Source organism: Mastomys coucha, unplaced genomic scaffold, assembly GCF_008632895.1.
Source record: "Mastomys coucha isolate ucsf_1 unplaced genomic scaffold, UCSF_Mcou_1 pScaffold21, whole genome shotgun sequence".
Classification (NCBI taxonomy): Eukaryota; Metazoa; Chordata; class Mammalia; order Rodentia; family Muridae; genus Mastomys; species Mastomys coucha.
Window position 1 is genome coordinate 56,205,427 of NW_022196904.1, and position 19,619 is coordinate 56,225,045.

General features: G+C 49.4%; 1 protein-coding gene across 2 annotated transcripts in view; it reads left to right on the forward strand.

Moving 5' to 3' along the window:
• The window catches only part of Pcsk6 (proprotein convertase subtilisin/kexin type 6), a 190,090-nt gene that overhangs the window by 168,034 nt on the left and 2,437 nt on the right, over positions 1-19,619 (forward strand). For both annotated transcript variants that reach the window (XM_031386912.1, XM_031386913.1), the window contains 6 exons: positions 3,318-3,420; positions 5,245-5,441; positions 6,737-6,824; positions 10,526-10,629; positions 15,149-15,278; positions 19,243-19,355. In XM_031386912.1, coding sequence (XP_031242772.1) covers positions 3,318-3,420; positions 5,245-5,441; positions 6,737-6,824; positions 10,526-10,629; positions 15,149-15,278; positions 19,243-19,355 — 735 coding nt within the window. The remainder of the gene's footprint in view (positions 1-3,317; positions 3,421-5,244; positions 5,442-6,736; positions 6,825-10,525; positions 10,630-15,148; positions 15,279-19,242; positions 19,356-19,619) is intronic.

Genomic DNA, 19,619 nt, shown 5'->3' on the forward strand with positions numbered 1-19,619 from the left:
TTGGGAAAAGAAGCAGCCATTGAGCAAGGAAAATGAGTGAACCTCATGGGACATGCGTGTAACCCAGGAACTTGGGTTGGGGAGTCACATGAGGTAAGCTTAAGGCTGACCAGGCTGCAGACTGAGTTCAAAGGCAGCCTGGGCAACTTGCAGAGTTTCTGTCTCAAGAACCGTGCGTGCAGGCAGTATTGCTCAGCAGTAAAGCACATGGGGTTTGTGCAGCCCTAGACTCAGTTTCTAGTCTTGGAAAGAAAGGAGAAGAGAGAGAGAGAGAGGGGATGAGAGGGGGAGACAGGAGTAGGACACCAAGTTGCTTTCCTGATTCATTGATTTGGTTTCTTTTTTTCAACCCTGGACTTGTCCCACAAAGGACAGGAAATTGGCTTTTCAAATTGGTTAACCCCATGGGGTTGTGATCTGCTGTTAGCCAAGCTGTTCAGAACATTCAAACACTCCTTTTGCTGGGTCCTCTGCTCCATGTGCTGCATAGCACACTGACTCCGGAAGCCAGGGCTCGGAGTCACTTTCAGTTAATTGAGGAGAGATGCAAAGCAGACATAATTACAGATTGTGACAAAAACAGATGCTCACAGAGAGAATGAGTTACAGCTGGACACCAGCATTCCGGGGAGGAAAGGAGTAACTGGGGTAAGATAGCTGGCCAGCTAGCCAGGTGGATCTGATTCAGCGTGTTTCATGGGTAAGATGAAGTTTGATATTTGGCTTTTAAAACCACCCAGAAAGCCACATGCTGGTTGATTGGTTGGTTTATGAACTTGATAGCTGCTCTTGGCTGGACAACGTCATATCCCAGCCTCTCCAACTGAGGGCTGGCTGCTGCCCATGGCCTTGATGCTGTATCAGAATTCTGCTGCCCTGGCTGTCATGTGGACTCAGCCATCTCTTTCAGAGATGCCTCATGAAACTTCCCACTATGGGAAGGCCTGAGAGGCAGGGGCAGGCAGAGGTGACAAGTGACATCAGCATCCTGTTGACCAGTGCTGGGGGAGGCCCAGTCCAGGTCCTCCTGAAGGCCATCTCTGTTTAGGGACTTGCTAGGACATTTGCCAGCAGATGGTGAAGACCTGTGCCCTTGCTCCACCTTTCCTCCATCTAAACTGTGACATTTCAGCCACCGGCAGATATTCACCTCACATCCGCTCCACACAGATACATCCTAGGTACTTGCATTGAACAATCTAGACTCCATTCTGTCTGTGAGGAAATGGGACTCATGTGCCTGTCCCCCCAACATGCTTAATGTTTCTAAGGTAGAGGTAATTGTTACTGAACTTAGGGGGCATAGTCTGTACTCTAAAAAACTGAGTTTGGCCACCCATCCTTAAGAAGCCAATTAAAACAATCAAATGAATATTAAAAATCAGGAAAGGGAGATTTATTCACTGTGGCTGCATTAGAAAAAGGAGAGTGGACATCCTCTGACCCCACAGCCCACCCCAAGTCTATGTTCACAGTTCTGAAGTGAGATTAAAATATAGATCGAGGGCACATCTAAGCAATCTTGGGACTAGTTGTGGTTCCACACACCATTGTCCCATCATTGTGTGGGTTTCAGTCCTATACCGTAAGGTGGTCTGACAAGGTATAAACCTCTCTGTGGTGACAAGCTCCTCCTTTAGCTGAATGTTTCCTTTCCCAGCACGAGATTCCAAGGGATGTCTCATTTCTCTGGAGTCTGTCATCTCAATGGTCTCACAGTCAGAGAGACATGACTCTTTAAAGTGTCTTCCTTTCCACCAGGCTGGTTGCACTGTTACCTACTGCCTCCTGGGTTGTATAGAGAAAGTTCTGCAGAAGGCAAAGGGCAAGTCCTTAAGTGATTGGTCACAGGACCACAGCAGAATGCCACCATGCCTTGTGTATGGGAGAAGGGAGGTGGCCAACATTGTAGTGCAATGGAATGAGGAGTTGATGTTTCCCCATAGCTCCCTTTAGGGTGAGGCCGACAAGAAGCTCCAAAATAATAAACAGTCTTGGAAGACAGGGTTAGGATGTGGCTCAGGTGCTGAATTTTGAAAGTGACAGGCATGTCTACCTAGAACACAGAATAAGCCAGCAGCTACTTGAAAAGGCCATCTAGAACATCCTGGAGAGACCTCAGCTCTGCCGAGGTTCACAGTGGAAACTGAGGCAAGTGGAGATCCACAGTGCAGACTGGGAGATATCGACAAAGATGAACCTTAGGCAGGGGAGCAAAGTCTAACACCTGGAGGGCCTCCAGACAGGGAGGGGGAATGAAGAGGCCTTTGTGCTCCTCAGGAAAGCCCACTGTGGGCTGGGAGAATGGGGGCTTTTGTATTCATGTTCTGCATGAAATGCAGTGGCTAGCTTGTCAACTCCACTTCTTTTCTGGACTCAATCCTGTCTCCAACCAACACAAGCTTAGCAGAAGGCTTTTCCCTTCTACCCTCTCAGAAGCCTTCCCAGTGCCTCCTCCAGGGATGCTTTCCCTCTGTGTGCATAGCAAACCGTGGCGTAGGCAGAGTCGCCTCAGGCTGCCTTCAGCACTGAGAAGCAGAACCTGTAGCCATGCCCTCTGCAGCTGAGGAGGATCATCCCTGTAGGGCCCTGGGGAAGGACCTAGAAGGTGGCAGTTTTCTGGATTCTGTAGAGCTCTCTGCACTTCTAGATGGCTTTCCCACCAACACGGAACCCGAAGTTAGAATTGAAGTCACCTGAGGAGGCATGCGGGAAGACATGGTGATGGCTTACTGCTGGCAGCTAGAGTGAAGGAAGCCAGGGGGGAAAGGCTGCAGGAAAGAGCTCAGCCCACAGTTGCCATGAGTGTCAGTCATCCAGTGCCCTGTTCCCAACTGTCCCTGTCCCCTTACATTCTGTGTAACCTGGGCACACCGGGTGCGGAAATAGATGACTCCTCCGCCCTCTTCTGGCAAAATCCATGCTGCAGTCACAACCTGAACACCCAACTGCATTGCTTTCTTTTTCACAGTGCATATAACTAGGTGACTGGTCCCATCGTGATGGCTCTAATGCCTCATACTAGGATCTCAGTTCCCATCTTCTCGCTAGCCTTCCTCTCTCACTACTTCCAATGGCTAAATATCACTCGCTCTCATGCCTTTCTTCCCTAAAGGGTCAGGACAGCTAGACTCAGGCCCCAGCTGGGGACCACATGCCGTGAGTAGGTCTCTGGTGTGTTAGTCTCTACAAGACACCACTCTTGAAGGAAGTTGCCCACACCTAGGGGTTGTGGTAACCTGGCAAAAGGACCCATGGGGCTGGATTGGATGGAGAAAGCATCTCTCTGGGTGAAAAGAAGTGCTTGTGTCTTTAAGGTGTGTGCCATCCCGAGTGTGGTGACAAAGGCTGCGATGGTCCCAATGCAGACCAGTGCTTGAACTGTGTCCACTTCAGCCTGGGGAACTCCAAGACAAACAGGTAACAAGTGGCTGGAGCTGCTGTCTGCAGACCCTAGAGTCCTGTGTTATAGCACTAAGGTGGCCACGCCGAACTGCATAGCCCTGGAAAAGTAAAAGCATCAAAGTTAACAGCTTTGCATTTAAAAAAAAAAAAAAAAGTTTAGTATCTTGGTTTTAATCACACAATGATACAAGTCCATTATGAAGTGGTGAGAAGTTGAACACTTTGCTGGCCATGCTTAGAAATCCTTCTGCATCCATACTGGTTCATACTGAGTACACGTGCCTGCTCACAGAGGATTGTGGACATGACATGATTCAGGAACCTTGTACTGTAGGCCTCAGAGGACAAGCAGGGTGACATGGCTCTTAGACAGGCTGCATCTGGCTATGGAATTCCCTGTCCACTCCCTAAAAAGCCTGTGAAACTTCCCGTTCCCTAAAGGAGGGCTCTGAAAGACATGACCTGGGACACCATCTTAGGATTTCCATTGCTGTGAGGAGACAACATGACCAAGGCAACTCTTATAAAAGACATCATTTAATTGGGACTGGCTTATAGATTCAAAGGTTCAGTCCATTATCATCATAACAGGAAACATGGCAGCATCCAGGTAGACATGGTGCTGGAGAAGGATCTGAGAGTTGTGTATCTTGATGTGAAAGGCAACCAGGAGAGACTGTCTCTTCTGCAGGCTGCCAGGAGGAAGGTCTCAAAGCCCACCCTCACAGTGACATACTTCCTCTAACAAGGCCTACCTACTCCAACAAGACCACACCTACTCTAACAAGCCCACACTTCCCACAGGCCAAGCATTTTCAAACCACCACAGACACCCAGCCTATGGCCAATTGTCCCAGCTTGGACTGTCCCTTATGTGGGGACTATGTAAACCTCAGACCTTTATACCACTCCCTAATAGGCTTGAAGCTTCCCTTCTTCTTTTTTACAATGCCCAAACCTTCCTGAACATCCACCATGTGCTGCGTGTACCTGGAATGGAAGGCCAAGGTGACAGCAAGACAGTGCTGTGCACACTAGAGGTTTGAATGGCAGATATACCTCAGCACTGCTGAAGCATGTTCATGAGGGCCAGGCAGACCAGGCAGGCTATGCTATACACAGTGGATATAAGATGTAGATCTTGCTGTATCTGGAGTCCTCATCCCACACCTGGGACACACCCTGGCTCTGAACAAGGGCAGTCATTTCAAGCTTCATTCACTGACAATCAGACTCATTCTATGCAAGCACCAAAGTAGGATTTGACCCAATCAGAAATTCCAAGTCAAGCCTGGGAGATAATAGTACTTTAATCCCAGCACTTGGGAGGCAGAGACAGGTGGATCTCTGAGTTCAAGGCCAACAGAGTAAGTTCCAGGACAGCCATTTCTACACAGAGAAACCCCGACTCAAAAGGGGGGTGGGGGATAAAGAGACAGGGGGAGGGGGAGGGGGAGAGGGAGAGAATGGGAAAGGATTCCTGCTTTATTTAGTTGTTTTGTTTAGACAAGGTCTCCCTATGTAGCCCAAACTGACTTTGACCTCAGACCCTTCCTGCCTCAGCCAAATGTTGGGACTATAGTTGTAGTCTACCAGACCCAGCTCGTGGGATTGGATTCTCATTCTTCAGACCTGCCTATTTGTATCTTGGACCCCCCCCCCCCAGATGCAGTCAGCAAACACAGGGGAACTTATTTATGGTTTAACCTTCCCCCTAGGATTCCACGTCCTTAACATTTTACCCATCTAGCTATGAAGCCTCAGCCCATATAAGAACCACACAGGGTGGGCATCAGGTTGGAGTGAAACATAGATCCTCACCTGTCCTTGCTCCCACAGGAAGTGTGTGAGCGAGTGCCCCTTGGGCTACTTTGGGGACACAGCAGCAAGACGCTGCCGACGCTGCCATAAGGGATGTGAGACGTGCACCGGCAGGAGCCCAACACAGTGCCTGTCTTGTCGCCGTGGGTTCTATCACCACCAGGAGACGAACTCGTGTGTGACCCTCTGTCCTGCTGGGCTTTATGCTGATGAAAGTAAGTGGGCTGTCCACAGACACAGCATAGATGAGTTGGCTCCCCTTCTGGACCGTGCTCCCCTATTTAGGGAGGGTTTCCTGGGCCCTGGGCTTCTTGTCCTCTCTGGCCTTTTGTGGGACCTTGCACCAGGCCAGGGGACGAGGATGTGAAGTCACAGCATGCAGCAGTGGGTGGCAGCCTGCTGCACAGTGGTGAAAGCACTGTTGAAATTAGTCCCACGCACTGAATTCATTCTCTACTGAGGAAGGGATGCAGAAAAAGGAGCTCGCCCACAGTTCATCCTCATGGTGCTGTGGGCTGTAGTGCAGGCTTCCATAGCTGGGAGAGTGAAACTCACTCTGCAAGGGGTGAAGGTTTGTGCTAAGTGGACAGGTGACGGACAGCTCTCAGAGGAGCTGAGGACTTCAGAAACGCTGCAGGTGTCACACCGACTTTAGTCCTCCCATTTTAACTCCTGCACTGGTCCAGCCTATTGCCTGTCATACCATGGCTATCAGCCCTGGGAAGATGGAGCCGGGAAGTTTTTAAAGACATATGGAGCCATCAAGAAAAGACTCCCGTTAGAGGGGCAATGGCAAGTCACATAGGAATATTTCCCAGGCTTTGGGGACAACTATCAAGGCTGCCGGCCAGGCTCATTTTCAGCTGGACATGCAGGTTCCTTACCTTGCCTGGTCAGGTCTGCCATCCTTCACCACTGTCCTTGCTGAACACCATCTGAGTGTATGTGATGCCACCCATGAGCCCCACAGAGGCCGTGCAGCGGTATAGCCAGGCCCCCCTCGGCTCTCGGGCCTGGCATGTAGCAATGACACCAGCTGGGGTTTGATGAGGCACCTACACAAATGAGCTTGGTAACAAAGCTTGGAAACACAGGTGGGACTGGGAGTACCCCAGAAGCTGCTGAGGAGGAGGGGTAGAGTCCTGCCTCCCTGGGAGAGGAGCCAGTGGCCTCCGGGGTACCTCAAAGGTTTATAAAGATCTGCACCTGATACAACTATACTCAGGGATTGGCTCCGGTCCCTGTGGCCATAAGCAGAGCCAGCATGTCTCCTGTAGAAAAGAGCCACCTCTGAAGCCAGCTGGTCCTTTGACTTGATTGAGTTACTCCAGAGAAGGGACGTGGGAAGCTTGGGGGCTAAGACCCAGGTTCATGGTCATTTCCTGCTCTGCTCTGGAGAGGGCATTGGGACAGCTGTCATTACCAAGGCCACCAAGCATGCTGGGGCTCATTTCCCACTCAGAGCCCCTCCGTGCCATCCTCTGCTTGCTGTCTTCCTGGCTTTGTGCAGGTCAGAGACTCTGCCTCCGGTGCCACCCGAGCTGTCAGAAGTGTGTGGATGAGCCTGAGAAGTGTACCGTGTGTAAGGAAGGATTCAGGTGAGCCCGCCTGAGCTGGGGGAAAAAGGCAGGATCCACACTGCGTTTGCTTTCCTGGGAGTTTGCTTCTTTTCCTGAAAGCTAAAATGTCAAAGGCACGGAGCCCAAAGAGTCTCCTGGCTGTCGAGTCAGGGGACTGCTGAAGAACAGAGATTGAAGGGTGGCCAGAGTCTCCACATTCTAGACCCCATTTGGAAAACTGGTTAAAGTAACAGTTGAACACATAAGATGACAACAGTTTGCTGTTGGGAGGTCGGGGGTGGGGTGGGGTGGGTGGTGGAGACTCCTAGGAAGCGCATGGCATTTTCCTCTGCAATAGTAAACTCCTTTACTCCAGGTCCCATCCTGGCCCAGGTCACAGCTGTAATGGCTGGCCCACCCTCCTTCCTGGCCATCCTTCTGTCTCCATTCCCCCTCTCTGCCTCAGCTTCTTCCTTCATCCAGAGAGTCAGCTTAGCTCCCTGAGGATTTCCCATCATTTCTTGATCCTCCCTGTTTTACAGAACTCAGCCCTATTTTGAATTCTTTTCTTTGAATCATTTACTGCAACCAAGTTGCATTTAGTGACTTCAAATGCATATCACCAGTTGCCATCCAAAAGTTTAGAAAGCATATATTAAGAAAGCTATAGACACACCCATGTAGAGGGACTAGCACCATGGTCTCCGTGGAAAGAAAGAGAAGGAGTCATCAGGCTTAGGAACCCCAGGGGTTTCTGTTCAAATGAAGGACAAATACAAGTGAAGCCTGACCACCTGTATTTCCAGCAGATGCTCAGGTGAGGGGATGCTGTGGACCAGACCTGGAGCAGCGGGTGCACCGGGAGCCACTTCAAGGCTGCATCCCACTCACCCAGCTCATCCTCTCCTCCCACTGATGCTGAGCTAGAACTCACCTCAAAGGGGAAGCTCTTTAATGAGGAACAATGGATGAGTGCATAGAGAGCCCCAACAAAGGACAAGACCTTAGAGAACATCTGCTCTTTCTGCCAGTGTTCCCACCATTGTTGCCCCGTTTAACCTTTATAGCAACTTATGCAGGGGAGATCAATGAATGTCCCAGAAGGCTCCATGTGACTGCCTTGGTGACATTGCCTCCATTCTGCCCTGTCAGATCAGAATTTGGAGGACAGGAAGGGAAAGCAAGACCTTCCAAAGTGGCACATCTGACTTGCTGCTCCTTTAAGCCTGTTAGCTAGACAGAGCAAGATTAGAAGCAAACAATCCAGGATCCACTGCTCCAAGAAGATATCCTCCAAAGGGAACACAGCTGAGAGAAAGGAGACATTCTACTAGACGGGGCCAAGAGGAGCCAGTTTTAATATCCGGGGCCCCTCCAGCAGTGGTGTGTCCTGCTATGGGACCGCAAACCCTGGGCTGCTAGCTGAAGGGGTAAAGGATGAAAGACTATAGATCCAACTCTTTGAAACCTAGTTCCCAGAGGAAAGGTGCCAAGGAGTCTAAGATACCTATTTCACTGTCCTGTGGGAAAGAGCAGAGTCGGGTATGGATGCAGGAGAGGAGAGCTCTCGGGCAGGCAGCAGTCACTCTGCAGGAGTGATGGCTGCAGTAAGAAGCTTTCATGGAGGAGCACAAACAAAGCAGGGAAACATTGCCAGCCATAATCCACAGAAAGCTTCCTTTTATTGCCCAATATCCTCTTCAGCTGTGACTTCAAATCATTGCTGTCACGTCACAGCTGTGAGAGAACAGCCTAGCCGCCGCCTCCTGGCCATCCATCTCTTTAGGGGGATAAACACTGGAGGGGTTCACAGGGAAGTTATTACAAACATGATTTAACTGTCCTGCATGGTGGCCCTGGCATCACAGTGAGGAAGAATCCCAGGCAAGCATCTGCCATCTGTGGAGAGGAGCTCGAAACCTGTGGGCATCAGCCCACTGGATATAGGTGTAACACATGTGGGTGGGGTCTGGGGGGGTTCCTACTCTACATATGTAGTACAAAACACATTCTGGTCATCAAAATGAGGCTGGGTGGGCGACATCCACTGGATATCCCATAAACCCAACTTAATTCTCACACCTATCCATCCACACCTGGCACCATAGCCCACAAGTTGAGAACTCAGTTCTCAATGCTGATCCTGCTTCTGAAGCTAGACCCAGACCCCGGGTTAGCCATCCTGGCTTCCAGCTGGCTGTCGGAGTCCCTTCAGCCTCTTCTTGGGTCTGATTTCTTTGCTACTACACCTGCTCCCAGAGCCACTTATTACACAGACGTTAAAAAGAGGCAGGTGAAGTGGTATTATACATATAGCAACACTGGCAGGGTCAAGAGCACAGGACCTCCCATTTCTATATGGAGTTGGGTGCAATACCCTTGCAGCAGGTGGATGGATGTGTTCTTTGTATTCAAAATGGTCCTTGAACTCATGGAAGTACCCCTGCCTCAGCCTCCTGAGTTATGTATATGTTCTTGTTTACCAACCCGGAAACTCCAAATCATCTCACTTGGAATTGCCATGTAGACTCCATTATGGAAGCCAAAGTTAATGTTAATGTTATTGGCCATTGGTGATGGCCAATTTCACCTTTAGTCTCTTTCACCTCCTCTGAGGTTAGGGTTGTGAGACTAGAAATTCCTGCTCTCTGATCAGTGGTCTGTCTACCTGGCAACCAGTCCCCACCCCCCACCATGAAGCCACGGAAGAGTCCCAGCAACCAGATATCTCATTAGCATGCAAAAATGACACTTATCAGGATTGATTCTAGAGAGTTTTGGAGCTGTGTGCCAGGATGAAGACTAAATATATATTTCTAATTATAAATCACATCACAGCAGGACGTGCTGGAGCTGACAGGTGCACTCTAGAGCCCTTGCTCAATCTGTTTATCGGCAAACCCATTTAAAATTGTGCATCACACACAGTATAATCCCAGGAACCAAAGACATCCTGGTAGGTGACATTTATTTACACTGCCATGTGCCAGACACTGAACGGTTATATGTATTTGCTCAGTGAATCTTCCAAGCAGTTGTATGCTGTAGGAGCCAGTTCCTAGGAGGAAAGGGCATTGCTGGCTTGCCTGAGGTAGCTGGGAAGTGGTAGAGCCAGGTCCTGCATCAATGTTTTGTGTCCATGATGCTTTGCCTGGCCACCTAGCTAAAGGACAGGTATACAGGCACTGATGGGGTAAGAAAGGAAGGCAGAAGCCAGATGTAGCAGGCTGCCAGATGCCAGGAGAGGCTATTCTTTCAAGTTCATGTAAAACAGAAGAGTTTTAAGTAAGGAAGAAACCAGAGCAGATCCAGGACTAAAGGTCAACCTGTGGCTATTAACACCCCCCCGCCCCCCCCCACAAATGTAGATCCTCTGGGGACTCAAACCAGTAAGCTGGAACTAGCTTGCCACAGTGGCAACCACTCAATGCTCCAGGTCTCCAGGAAAGTGGAGGATTTCTGCTTCAGGTTTCAGAAAAAGCTATAGAGATAAGTAAGTCATTGAAGAGTAGGAGAAAGCTGGAAGCTTTGACCTCTTGCCGCAGGCTGGAGGCCTGAGAACCTCCAGCTGGCTTCAGGACAGCTTTGCCAGCTTTCATTAGCTGGGAACCTTCGGTGGCACAAAGCGCTGTGCTCTCATGACTTTCATTTCCTCCTGTGAAAAGCGTTTGAGGACAGATCCTAATTTAATTAGAATTTCAGAACAGACATGGAAACCGACCTACTTTTCATTTTACCAGCCTCGCACGGGGTAGCTGCATTCCGGACTGTGAACCAGGTACCTACTTCGATTCTGAGCTCATCAAATGTGGGGAATGCCATCACACCTGCCGGACCTGCGTGGGTAAGCTGCCAAGGCCTTGGTCTCATTGGACATTTGCATGTTTGCTCCCAGAGGTGAATAGGCCAGCTACCTTGAAATTCAGAAAGTTCTGTAGCTTTGTGGGTTCCTGGATTTATTACAGAGTAGAATTTAAAGGCAAGGGGCTTAAAGTGTACCTCAGGGGCAGAGTGTTTGCCTCCTGTGTAGGACCTTTGTGGGAAATAGACTGTAAAAACACAAAGGTTCTCCTAGCCTCCCAGTCCAGGAGAAAGAATGAGGAGCTGCTGTTTAATGAGCACAGAAGTGCAAGTTAGGGGAAATGAAAAATGTTCCAGAGACAGAGGGTAGTGATGACTGTCCACTGGTGTGAATTCAGTAATGCCACTCAACTATACACTTTAAGATGTTTGATCTGGTACAGTTTGTTATGTACCAGAGACCAACAGTTTTTTTAAATTAAAAAACAAAACCACAACCAAAGCTGCAGAGACCAACTCTGAGCAAGTGGCCCTGGGCTTCCCAGCTTTAAACCCAGCTTTCGAACGCATTCATAGCAAAAGCCGTGAATACTGTTAGACAAGAGATAGAGGTTCAGCAGCTTGTAAGCTGGCTTGCCTTAAAACTCTACCCTTGCTGCAGAATTAACTAAAATGCAGCACCATAAAGATTGAGAGGCCTCTGAGAGGCATGGGGACAGAACTGAGCGCTGTGTGATAAAACAGAACTTCAGTTCTCTGTAACCATCTCCACTTATTCTGAACGTTTTATTCAAAGAGGAAAAGACTGCCATAAACAATTTTACATGCATTATAGCTCCCCACCGAGATTATAGCACAGATGTCTCCGGGCACAGGTTTTATGTAGAGTGTAGTGGGGATTTCATTCATTTTATTGGGTTTCATTTTGCAGTCATCCGCATGCATCGTGAGTTATGTGCTCAGATACGGGCCAGGTGAAGCATTCTTGTCTGTTTTCCTCCTGCCCCCGGCACTTTGGTGCCTTCTAAGAAACTCGAGTTAGATGGAGTTTTTGCTGCAGTGACAATATAAGAATTAGGTCTCAGCTAAATCTCATTTGCCACAAAACCATTTATTAGAAATGCCAGGAGGCAGGTACTGTCACCTTCCATACAACCGTATGAGGTTCCATAGGGGCCTCATGAAGCTATCAGCTGTGCTAGTCAAGTGGTCATGCCAGAGATCCCAGCATCCACAAGCCATGGCTTGTGCTGACTTTAGGCCACTGTGCATCCCTTCCTTCACCCCATCCTCAGACAACCTCAGAAGGATCCAGGCTTAACCTTAGCACCAGGCTTTTCCATGGTTAGCTGCCAGCTTTTCCAAGACAGTTCCCCTTGCTGCGTTTTTACTTCTTGTTTTTAGTCCTGGTTTAACCCAAGTTTAAGAAGTGTCTCCAATGCTGCCTGTTTAAATGTCAGAGTCACTTGAATCCATAGCATTGAGGCCTGTGGTCCTTTAACTCTTTTGATTTCAATAACTCAATTCACCTGTCTTTCTCGGAGTCCCTACACTGTCTAGCAATCAATGGTATTGAATCACTTGTAAGTTTTCTTATCTCAGTCCAGTGTCTCTTCCATCACTTGAAGCATTCATTTCAATACCAGGCAGTTCCAGAACTCTTGGAGGAGAGGAATTCTCCATGCCCCTCCCCATGGAGCTCTTTTTCAACCTGTCTAGAACATGTAACTCCAGGCAGTGATGGAGGCCAGAGCCTTCTCCTCCCCATTCAGAGTCATATGGAGCCCCTTGCTCCATGTCAAATGTTATCTCCTTTGGCACCTGTGCCTGATGACATCTTTAGTTCAGCATGATGGCCTAGCCTGCCATGATCCAAGTACACTGAACTTTATGGGACTGAGACTCTCCTGACTACCTCCAGGGCCTGTGCCCAGAGCATCCTGGCATTGAGGTTGTGATCTTTGGCTCGGTGATGATGAGTTGACCCATGGGAGAGGGGAGTGCTGGTTTGTACTTACCCACCCAGGACAAGTGGCAGCCAGTGGACATATGAACACACTCGCTAGGGCAAGGAGCAGGTCCCTAGGCCCTTGGGAGGATTGATCCTGGCCTGTGCCTGGGAAAACCCAACAAGAAACAGCAAGAGAAAAAAACACAGCAGTTTCAGAGAGGTTTCCAAAGAATCCTTAGCACTTCTCCCGGCATGTTTTCCTTGCCTTCTTCATAAGGGTCTGTATTTCGATTTGTAGTAAACCTAGCATGGTGGGTTAGCATAAACATAGCCCATTGTGCTGTTATCATTAGCACTGTGGGGGCTCTAAATGCTGGGCACCTCAAGAGGCCGAATGGAATCCTTGAGAGGTTTTGAGTATGACATTCATTAGTAGTTCTGAGAGTAGTTTCATAGAAAATGTGCTCACCAGTATATAACATAAAATTTACAATCTTAGCCACTCAAAAAATCCAGTAGACATATCAGCACTGATTTTTGAGGTTCCATGATCGAATTCAGTGCCTGTATTCAATGCGTGATGACTATGTCAATGTCATGAGTGTTTCCATCTCCCCAAATATCATTTTTATGTGTTGGGAACCCTCAAGGTCTTCCTTCTCACTATTTGGAAACATGACTGGATGTTGGATGCTATGGTTGCCTTGTTCTTGCTATAGAATGGTTGGCATTGGTGTTTTTCATTAGCAACATACTTGACAAAAGCAACTTAAGGATGGATTTGTGTTGGCTCATGGTTTGTGGATGTCCTCCTTTGTGATAGGGAAGACACAAAAGCATGAAAAGCTCTAACAGTAGTAGCAAGTGTATGCACCAGCTGGCCACACTGCATGCCCAGCTAGGAAAGAGAGATGCATGCTAGTGCTCAGCAGGCCTCCTGCTTTCCCCCTTTTTATTCAGTCTGGCATCCCAGCCTATGGGATGGTGCCACCCACATGGTGGGCAGTTAGGCTTCACTGGAAAGTCCTCATAGGGAAGCCAGAGGTGTGTTTCTAGATGGTTCTAAATACACTCAATTTGACAGTCAAGACATCACAAGCACATCAGGAGAACTTTCCCTCTGGGACTGTCTTGATGCCATTGTTCACATTCTTGCTGTGACTGCCATCCTGGCACGGCCATTTTCAGATGCACAGATTGGTGGCATGAAACATATTCACATGTGCTTGTAATGTTCGTGACCGTGGCCATCATTCACCTCCAGAGTTCTAGCATTTTCCCCAACTGACCCTGCAGCCAACATCTTTTTCTAATTTCTTCTTATTTTCTGGTGCTGGGGACTAAGCCCAGTGCCTCAAAGCCAGGAGGTGTGGAGCACACCTTTGATCCCAGCACTTGGGAGGCGGAGGCAGGTACATATCTGAGTTCAAGCATGTGCAGCCAGAACTTGGTCTGAAGAGTGAGTTCCAAGACAGCCAAGGCTAGACATACACACACACACATATACACACACACACACAACTTGGCTCAAACAAAGAGACAGACTGAGAGAATCCCAGTTTGAGGGGTAGGAGGTTGGCCACACAACCACACCATAAGAAAAAAAAAGACTCCATATGGATATTCTTGTCCATTACAGAAGCTTCAAAACAGAGCCCTGGGACTCACTAGCCAGTCAGTCTAGCCTAATTAGTGAGCTCCAGACCAAAAGGAGTTCTTATCTCAAAAGTTGATAGGCAATTTTCCTGAGGATGGTATCCAATGTTGCCTTCTAAACTACACACACATGCACACACACACACACACACACACACACACACACACACATAGGGGTACCTATGCCTTTATGCACATGAAAAAAAGTGAGAACCATGTGGAGTTTGGGTACTGTCTTAGGGTTTCTGTTGCTGTGAAGAAAAGCTATGACCACAGCAATTCTTGTAAAGGACATTTAATTGGGGCTGGCTTACAGTTCAGAGGTTTAGTCCATTATCATCATGGTGGGAAACATACAGGGAGTCATGGTGCTGGAGAGGTAGCTGAGAGTTCTACATCTGTATCTATAGGCAGCAGGAAAAGACAATGGGCCACTAGGCCTGTCCCTTAGTGACATAGTTCCTCCACCAAGGCCATATCTACTACAACAAAGCCATACCTCAATAATACTACCCCCTATGAGTCTGTAGGAGCCCTTTTCATTCAGACCAGCAGAGGTCCCATGCCCAGTTTAGCCCAGTGAATCTCACCATCACATCAGTGTGATGCAGTTAACATGTTTGTGTTCTACCCTCGCAGCACAACTCAGTCTGGCCACTGAAGCTATTGAGTGGCTACTGCAATGATTCTATCCTAAAGCTGATGGAAAGGAAATACGTGCAATTGAACTTGATCACCAAAACCCTACAGTGCTCCCCACTGGGCTAAGCTTAGGCCTCTGATGTTCCCATCTGTGAAATGGGGAGGGTGAAATACCCCTAGAAGTCACATAGCCATCCCTCACTGAGCTCCTAGAAAGCTGTGTGGGCAACCTGGGAACAGCTGAGCATTCCCACAGATATTCTAGAACACCATACATGTCCATGACATCTGCTTCTTTTCCTGCACCTGTCAGGGCCCAGCAGAGAAGAATGTATTCACTGTGCAAAAAGCTTCCACTTCCAAGACTGGAAATGTGTGCCGACCTGTGGTGAGGGCTTCTACCCTGAGGAGATGCCTGGCTTACCCCACAAAGTGTGTCGAAGGTATGGTCTCCTGATCTGTGGCCCAGGCTGATGTGGAGTAGTGGTTCTCTGGGCACTGCAGGAAGAGCAGCTGGAGGGCCAGGTGTGGTAGCTGTGCCCCTGGAGCCTAGGGGATTGGCATGCTTCATCGCCCGCTGCTGTAGGGGCAGAGGGCAGACAGGAAACCATTTACTGAGGGAGGGATGCTTATAGTTAGTGATGGCCAGAGTCACAAGCCAGCTGGCAGCCTTCAAGCCTCTCTTAATGCCTAATTATTTGTGAAGCACTTTCCATATTGCAGGCACTGGGTAACAGTGGGCTAGGGCAGGAAAAAGAATTAACAAGGTGCTGTCACACAGCCCTCCCACCCCAGCAGCAGATGGTACAGGGCACTGGTCTTCAAGCCATGGTACGGTATGGCTTTCACATTGTAGGTGGTCAATGAAACCACATTTGTGGGAGTTAACGCTTTTTCTAAGTTACCTATTTTAGACAAAATAAAACTATCCTAGTCATATTCTCATTACAAAGCCAGTCCCAGCATAGACAGTACTCATGTGTTTTAACCCTCTTGCTCTCTGTATGTTCTTCCCATGAATACATACACTTGGCCAGTGCCACTGGACCAAAGGGTGCTCCCTTGTACTGTGGGACATGGGCTGTTCAAGGAGCAGACATGCTTTCTTCTCTGCCTGGCTGGCTGCACCTTGTACCAGGTCAGGACATCATAAACAGGCTAGGAGAACAGGAAAGGCAGCCTACGGTATGAGCAAGAGGAAGGCATTTGAAGGTAACAGTGCTGGTGTAGTGGAGGCATGGTGCTGATGCAGTGGAGGCATGGTGCTGATGCAGTGGAGGCATGGTCCTTGAGGGAAGTTGAAGTAGGGGATTGCTATCTGCAAAAGACTCAAAGTAAAGTGACCACCCTGAGAAACTTGTGTCAGGACAGGGGTGGGAAGCCATGCCCAGATCCCACTCCCAGTGACCAAGTCCACAGTGGGCTCTGCCTCCTGGGCTATTTTGAGAATTATGATGCGTTGTCACCTATCCACGGTGAGCTGATGAGAACAAGTTCTTGCACTGGAAAAAAAAAAGGGCCAGTGTGGGGAAGGAACAACTTATGTCTGTACAAGGGTCAGTACCCTGCCGTGTTGATTTGGAAACGGGGGACTCACCCCCACCTCTTCCTGCCATGCTGAGTCCTGTGCACAGGACTGTGGGCACAGCTGTCTGCAGTAAACCTTTCATTTCACAAGCCAGCTGGTTTACTGATAATTAAACCAAGGACAACAGTGCAGGGACAGCATGGAATTTAATGATGATAATCACTTTCATTTGTCAAGCGCCCCAGACTCCCAGGGATGCTGACTGTGGCATCCAGAGGCCACGGTGTCCCAGCCCCGAGGAGACAGGAGGGAAGCCAGCCACAAATGACCCTTGGACAGAAGTTCCTAGGTACTAGTTTCTATCTGAGGAAATGCTAACAGCCTTGGAGGGGAGTTCAGCCTCAGCTTGGAGCTGACATACTAGATCCTGGGAAAACATGCCCAGGAGCCTTGCAGAACCCCCAAGCGAGGAAGCGACAGAAATTCACACAATTCCACACCAGAGCTTCTGGCCCTGAAGAGACTTTATAGGTATGAACCTTTCCCTAAGGGAGAAGAGCCTGAGTCATGGTTCTGCATGCCTCTCCCAACTCAGGCAGCAGAATGCTACCTGATACCATGCTGCCCCTGCAGAAGAGCCAGGAAAGCCACAGGGAGCACATCACTGTTTGAGAACTAGATGTGGAAGCTATAATGGCACAGGCCTGTTGGTCACTAACCTGAGTACAAAGAAGACATGTAGAAGCTGAAGCCCGAACCTGAAGACAGTCCATGACAGTGTCTCAGAACTGCCAGCCGCACTCAAGACTCAGTAAGGGGACCTTCACTCCCAAGCAAGGACCTCTTGACAGAAAATGAGAAAAACCCTGGGGTTCTTGCTCCAAGGATAGTCTTTCCACTTCTTCCCCCTTCCATTCTCCCAACTCCTCAGTATGTACAGAAGTCCTCAGGGTGTGCTTCTTGCCTATTTTGTACCCAGACTTGAAGCAGGAGGTCTGAGTCCCACTCTTTCTTGATGGGTATGTCTCCTGCTGTGGTACAGAGAAGTCTGTGGTGGGCACAGCTCTCCCTCCAGAATTTGGCCGTGGTGTTTTAGAAGTGACATAGGTACTGCAGAGGAACCATAGGTAGCCTGAAAGCCCCTGTTCTTGAGACCACTACCAATACAGTACTATGCCAGGAGAGTCAGAAGCAGAAGACTGGGCGGGCATCTGGGGAGTGGGTACGGGGAGATGCCACCTCTTTCTCAGGAAAGCATTATGCTCAGTTCTTCCCCACGAAACTCCAAATGAGCACTCAGGGTGGCCAGCACCACACCTGGGCCTCCTGAGACCTGTGCAAATACCCCAGCTGAGCCTGCCTGGGCTTCTGGCTGCCGGACCCAGACTTGACAGATATGACATTTTATTGGCAGTTTGTGCTGCAGAAATAGAAACCAGAAGCACCTTCCCTCCATCCTGCTGAGCTCAGTGAGCAGTATGTGAAGAACTGAGCTAGCTGTGCCTGGCTGGATTCTCACTGCAGTCTACTCCATACCGTAACTCTTCATGATTGAAGCAATGCTCAGCCAGGGCCTGCGAGTCCCTGGGGCCCTGAGCCTTCCAGACAAATGACATTCTTTGAAATGGCTGGCCTTACATGCATTTCCATGAAAGAGGCCAGTAATATCTCCAGGGGGCATGTATCATGAGGACCCAGACAGTGTGGCTAGATCCAGACACCAGGGGACTTCCCAAAACTGCACCAGAAGTCAGCTAACATGCCGATCTGAAACCAGGTGTAGCTAGTTCAGCATCCTCCATTGCATTTGGAATAGAAACCCACCTCACCCAGGCTTAGGAGATGCTGCTGCCCTAGGGCTTCTTATGACTTGAATTAAAGCCCTCAGGGACATTTCATCACTGAAGGTTTCACACAGGTGACCGCAGGCATCTTTCTTAAACATGTCACCCCTAGGGCAGGCCAAAGAATGGCTGAGCTAGACTTCTTCCCCTTTCCCAGGCCTGTTCCAGACTTAATTGACAGTAGCAGAGGGAAGGTGGAAGCAAACATGAGCCACTGTGGAGTCCCTGTCACCTGGAGCTGGAAATAGCATCAGAAACAGCTCGAGTGCATACAGAGAACCATGCAGAGTCACGCTAAGTTGTTTCTGTCAAGAGCCATACAACACATAATTCAGGCTTGTAGGAGCCTGCTTATGAGAACCACTTAGCTTGACCACTGCCGCACAGAACATCCACAAACCAGGTGAAAATAGAACCCATGCTCCTGTGAGAATGCTGAGTGTGGACTTCAAGCGTGGTCCACTTTTGTGACCCGAGATCATAGCACTCTGCATTAGCAGGGGTCAGGCTGGGCCAGGACTGTCTGTCTGTCTGTGGAAGCAGGACTAGAGATAGGCTCGCCTCCTTCCCAGATGTCTAGCAGATGTCAAGCATACTAGCCTGGGAGGTAGCACAAGTTTTAGGGTCAGCTCCAGAAAACAGGTTCATTGTGGTCCTAGGCAGTCTGTGTCCCCCACCCCAAGCCTACAGCCGTCACAGCTGGATGGCTGGAAGCTCCGGGAGGCACACATGTCGTTGGGAGTAGATTAGTGTCTACTAGATTGTTGAGGTGGGCCACAGAGAGTCTCAGAAAGGCCTGGCCTCCCCTCCTGAGAACTCTCCTGCCAACTGACTCGGACAGCCGTTGCCTTCCCATGGCAACAGAGAGGTCAGTCAGACAAGAATGGTGTATGTTGTCAGTGCATGTCAGGGTATCCTGAGGGTCCCGGTTACTCCTGAGACTTTGGGAATCCATGCTGGGAAGTTCTGGGATGGGACCCCCGTGTAGTGGGGCCTCTTCCCCAAAGCTCAGGGGGAGCTGATGTCTTCCCACAGATGTGACGAAAACTGCCTGAGCTGCGAGGGCTCCAGTAGGAATTGCAGCAGATGTAAAGCCGGCTTCACGCAGCTGGGGACGTCCTGCATCACCAACCACACGTGCAGCAATGGTGAGCACTGCAGAGTGGCCTCAAAGCTGCCCATGAGGCAGTGAAAAGAGGAGAGAGTGGGGGCATGACTTCCCAGAGCAGGAGTGCTCACTCCTGACCTGATCAACCATCTCTCTGGCTACATGACTTATCAGTAGTCTCCTGACATAGGCTCCAGGCAGCTGGAGTATGACTTCCCATACAAAAGGTCAACACCAGGAGACCTGAAAGGCCTCATCCTTGGTACTAGGAGGACAGAGTTGAGCCCTAGCTATCTCCAAGGAG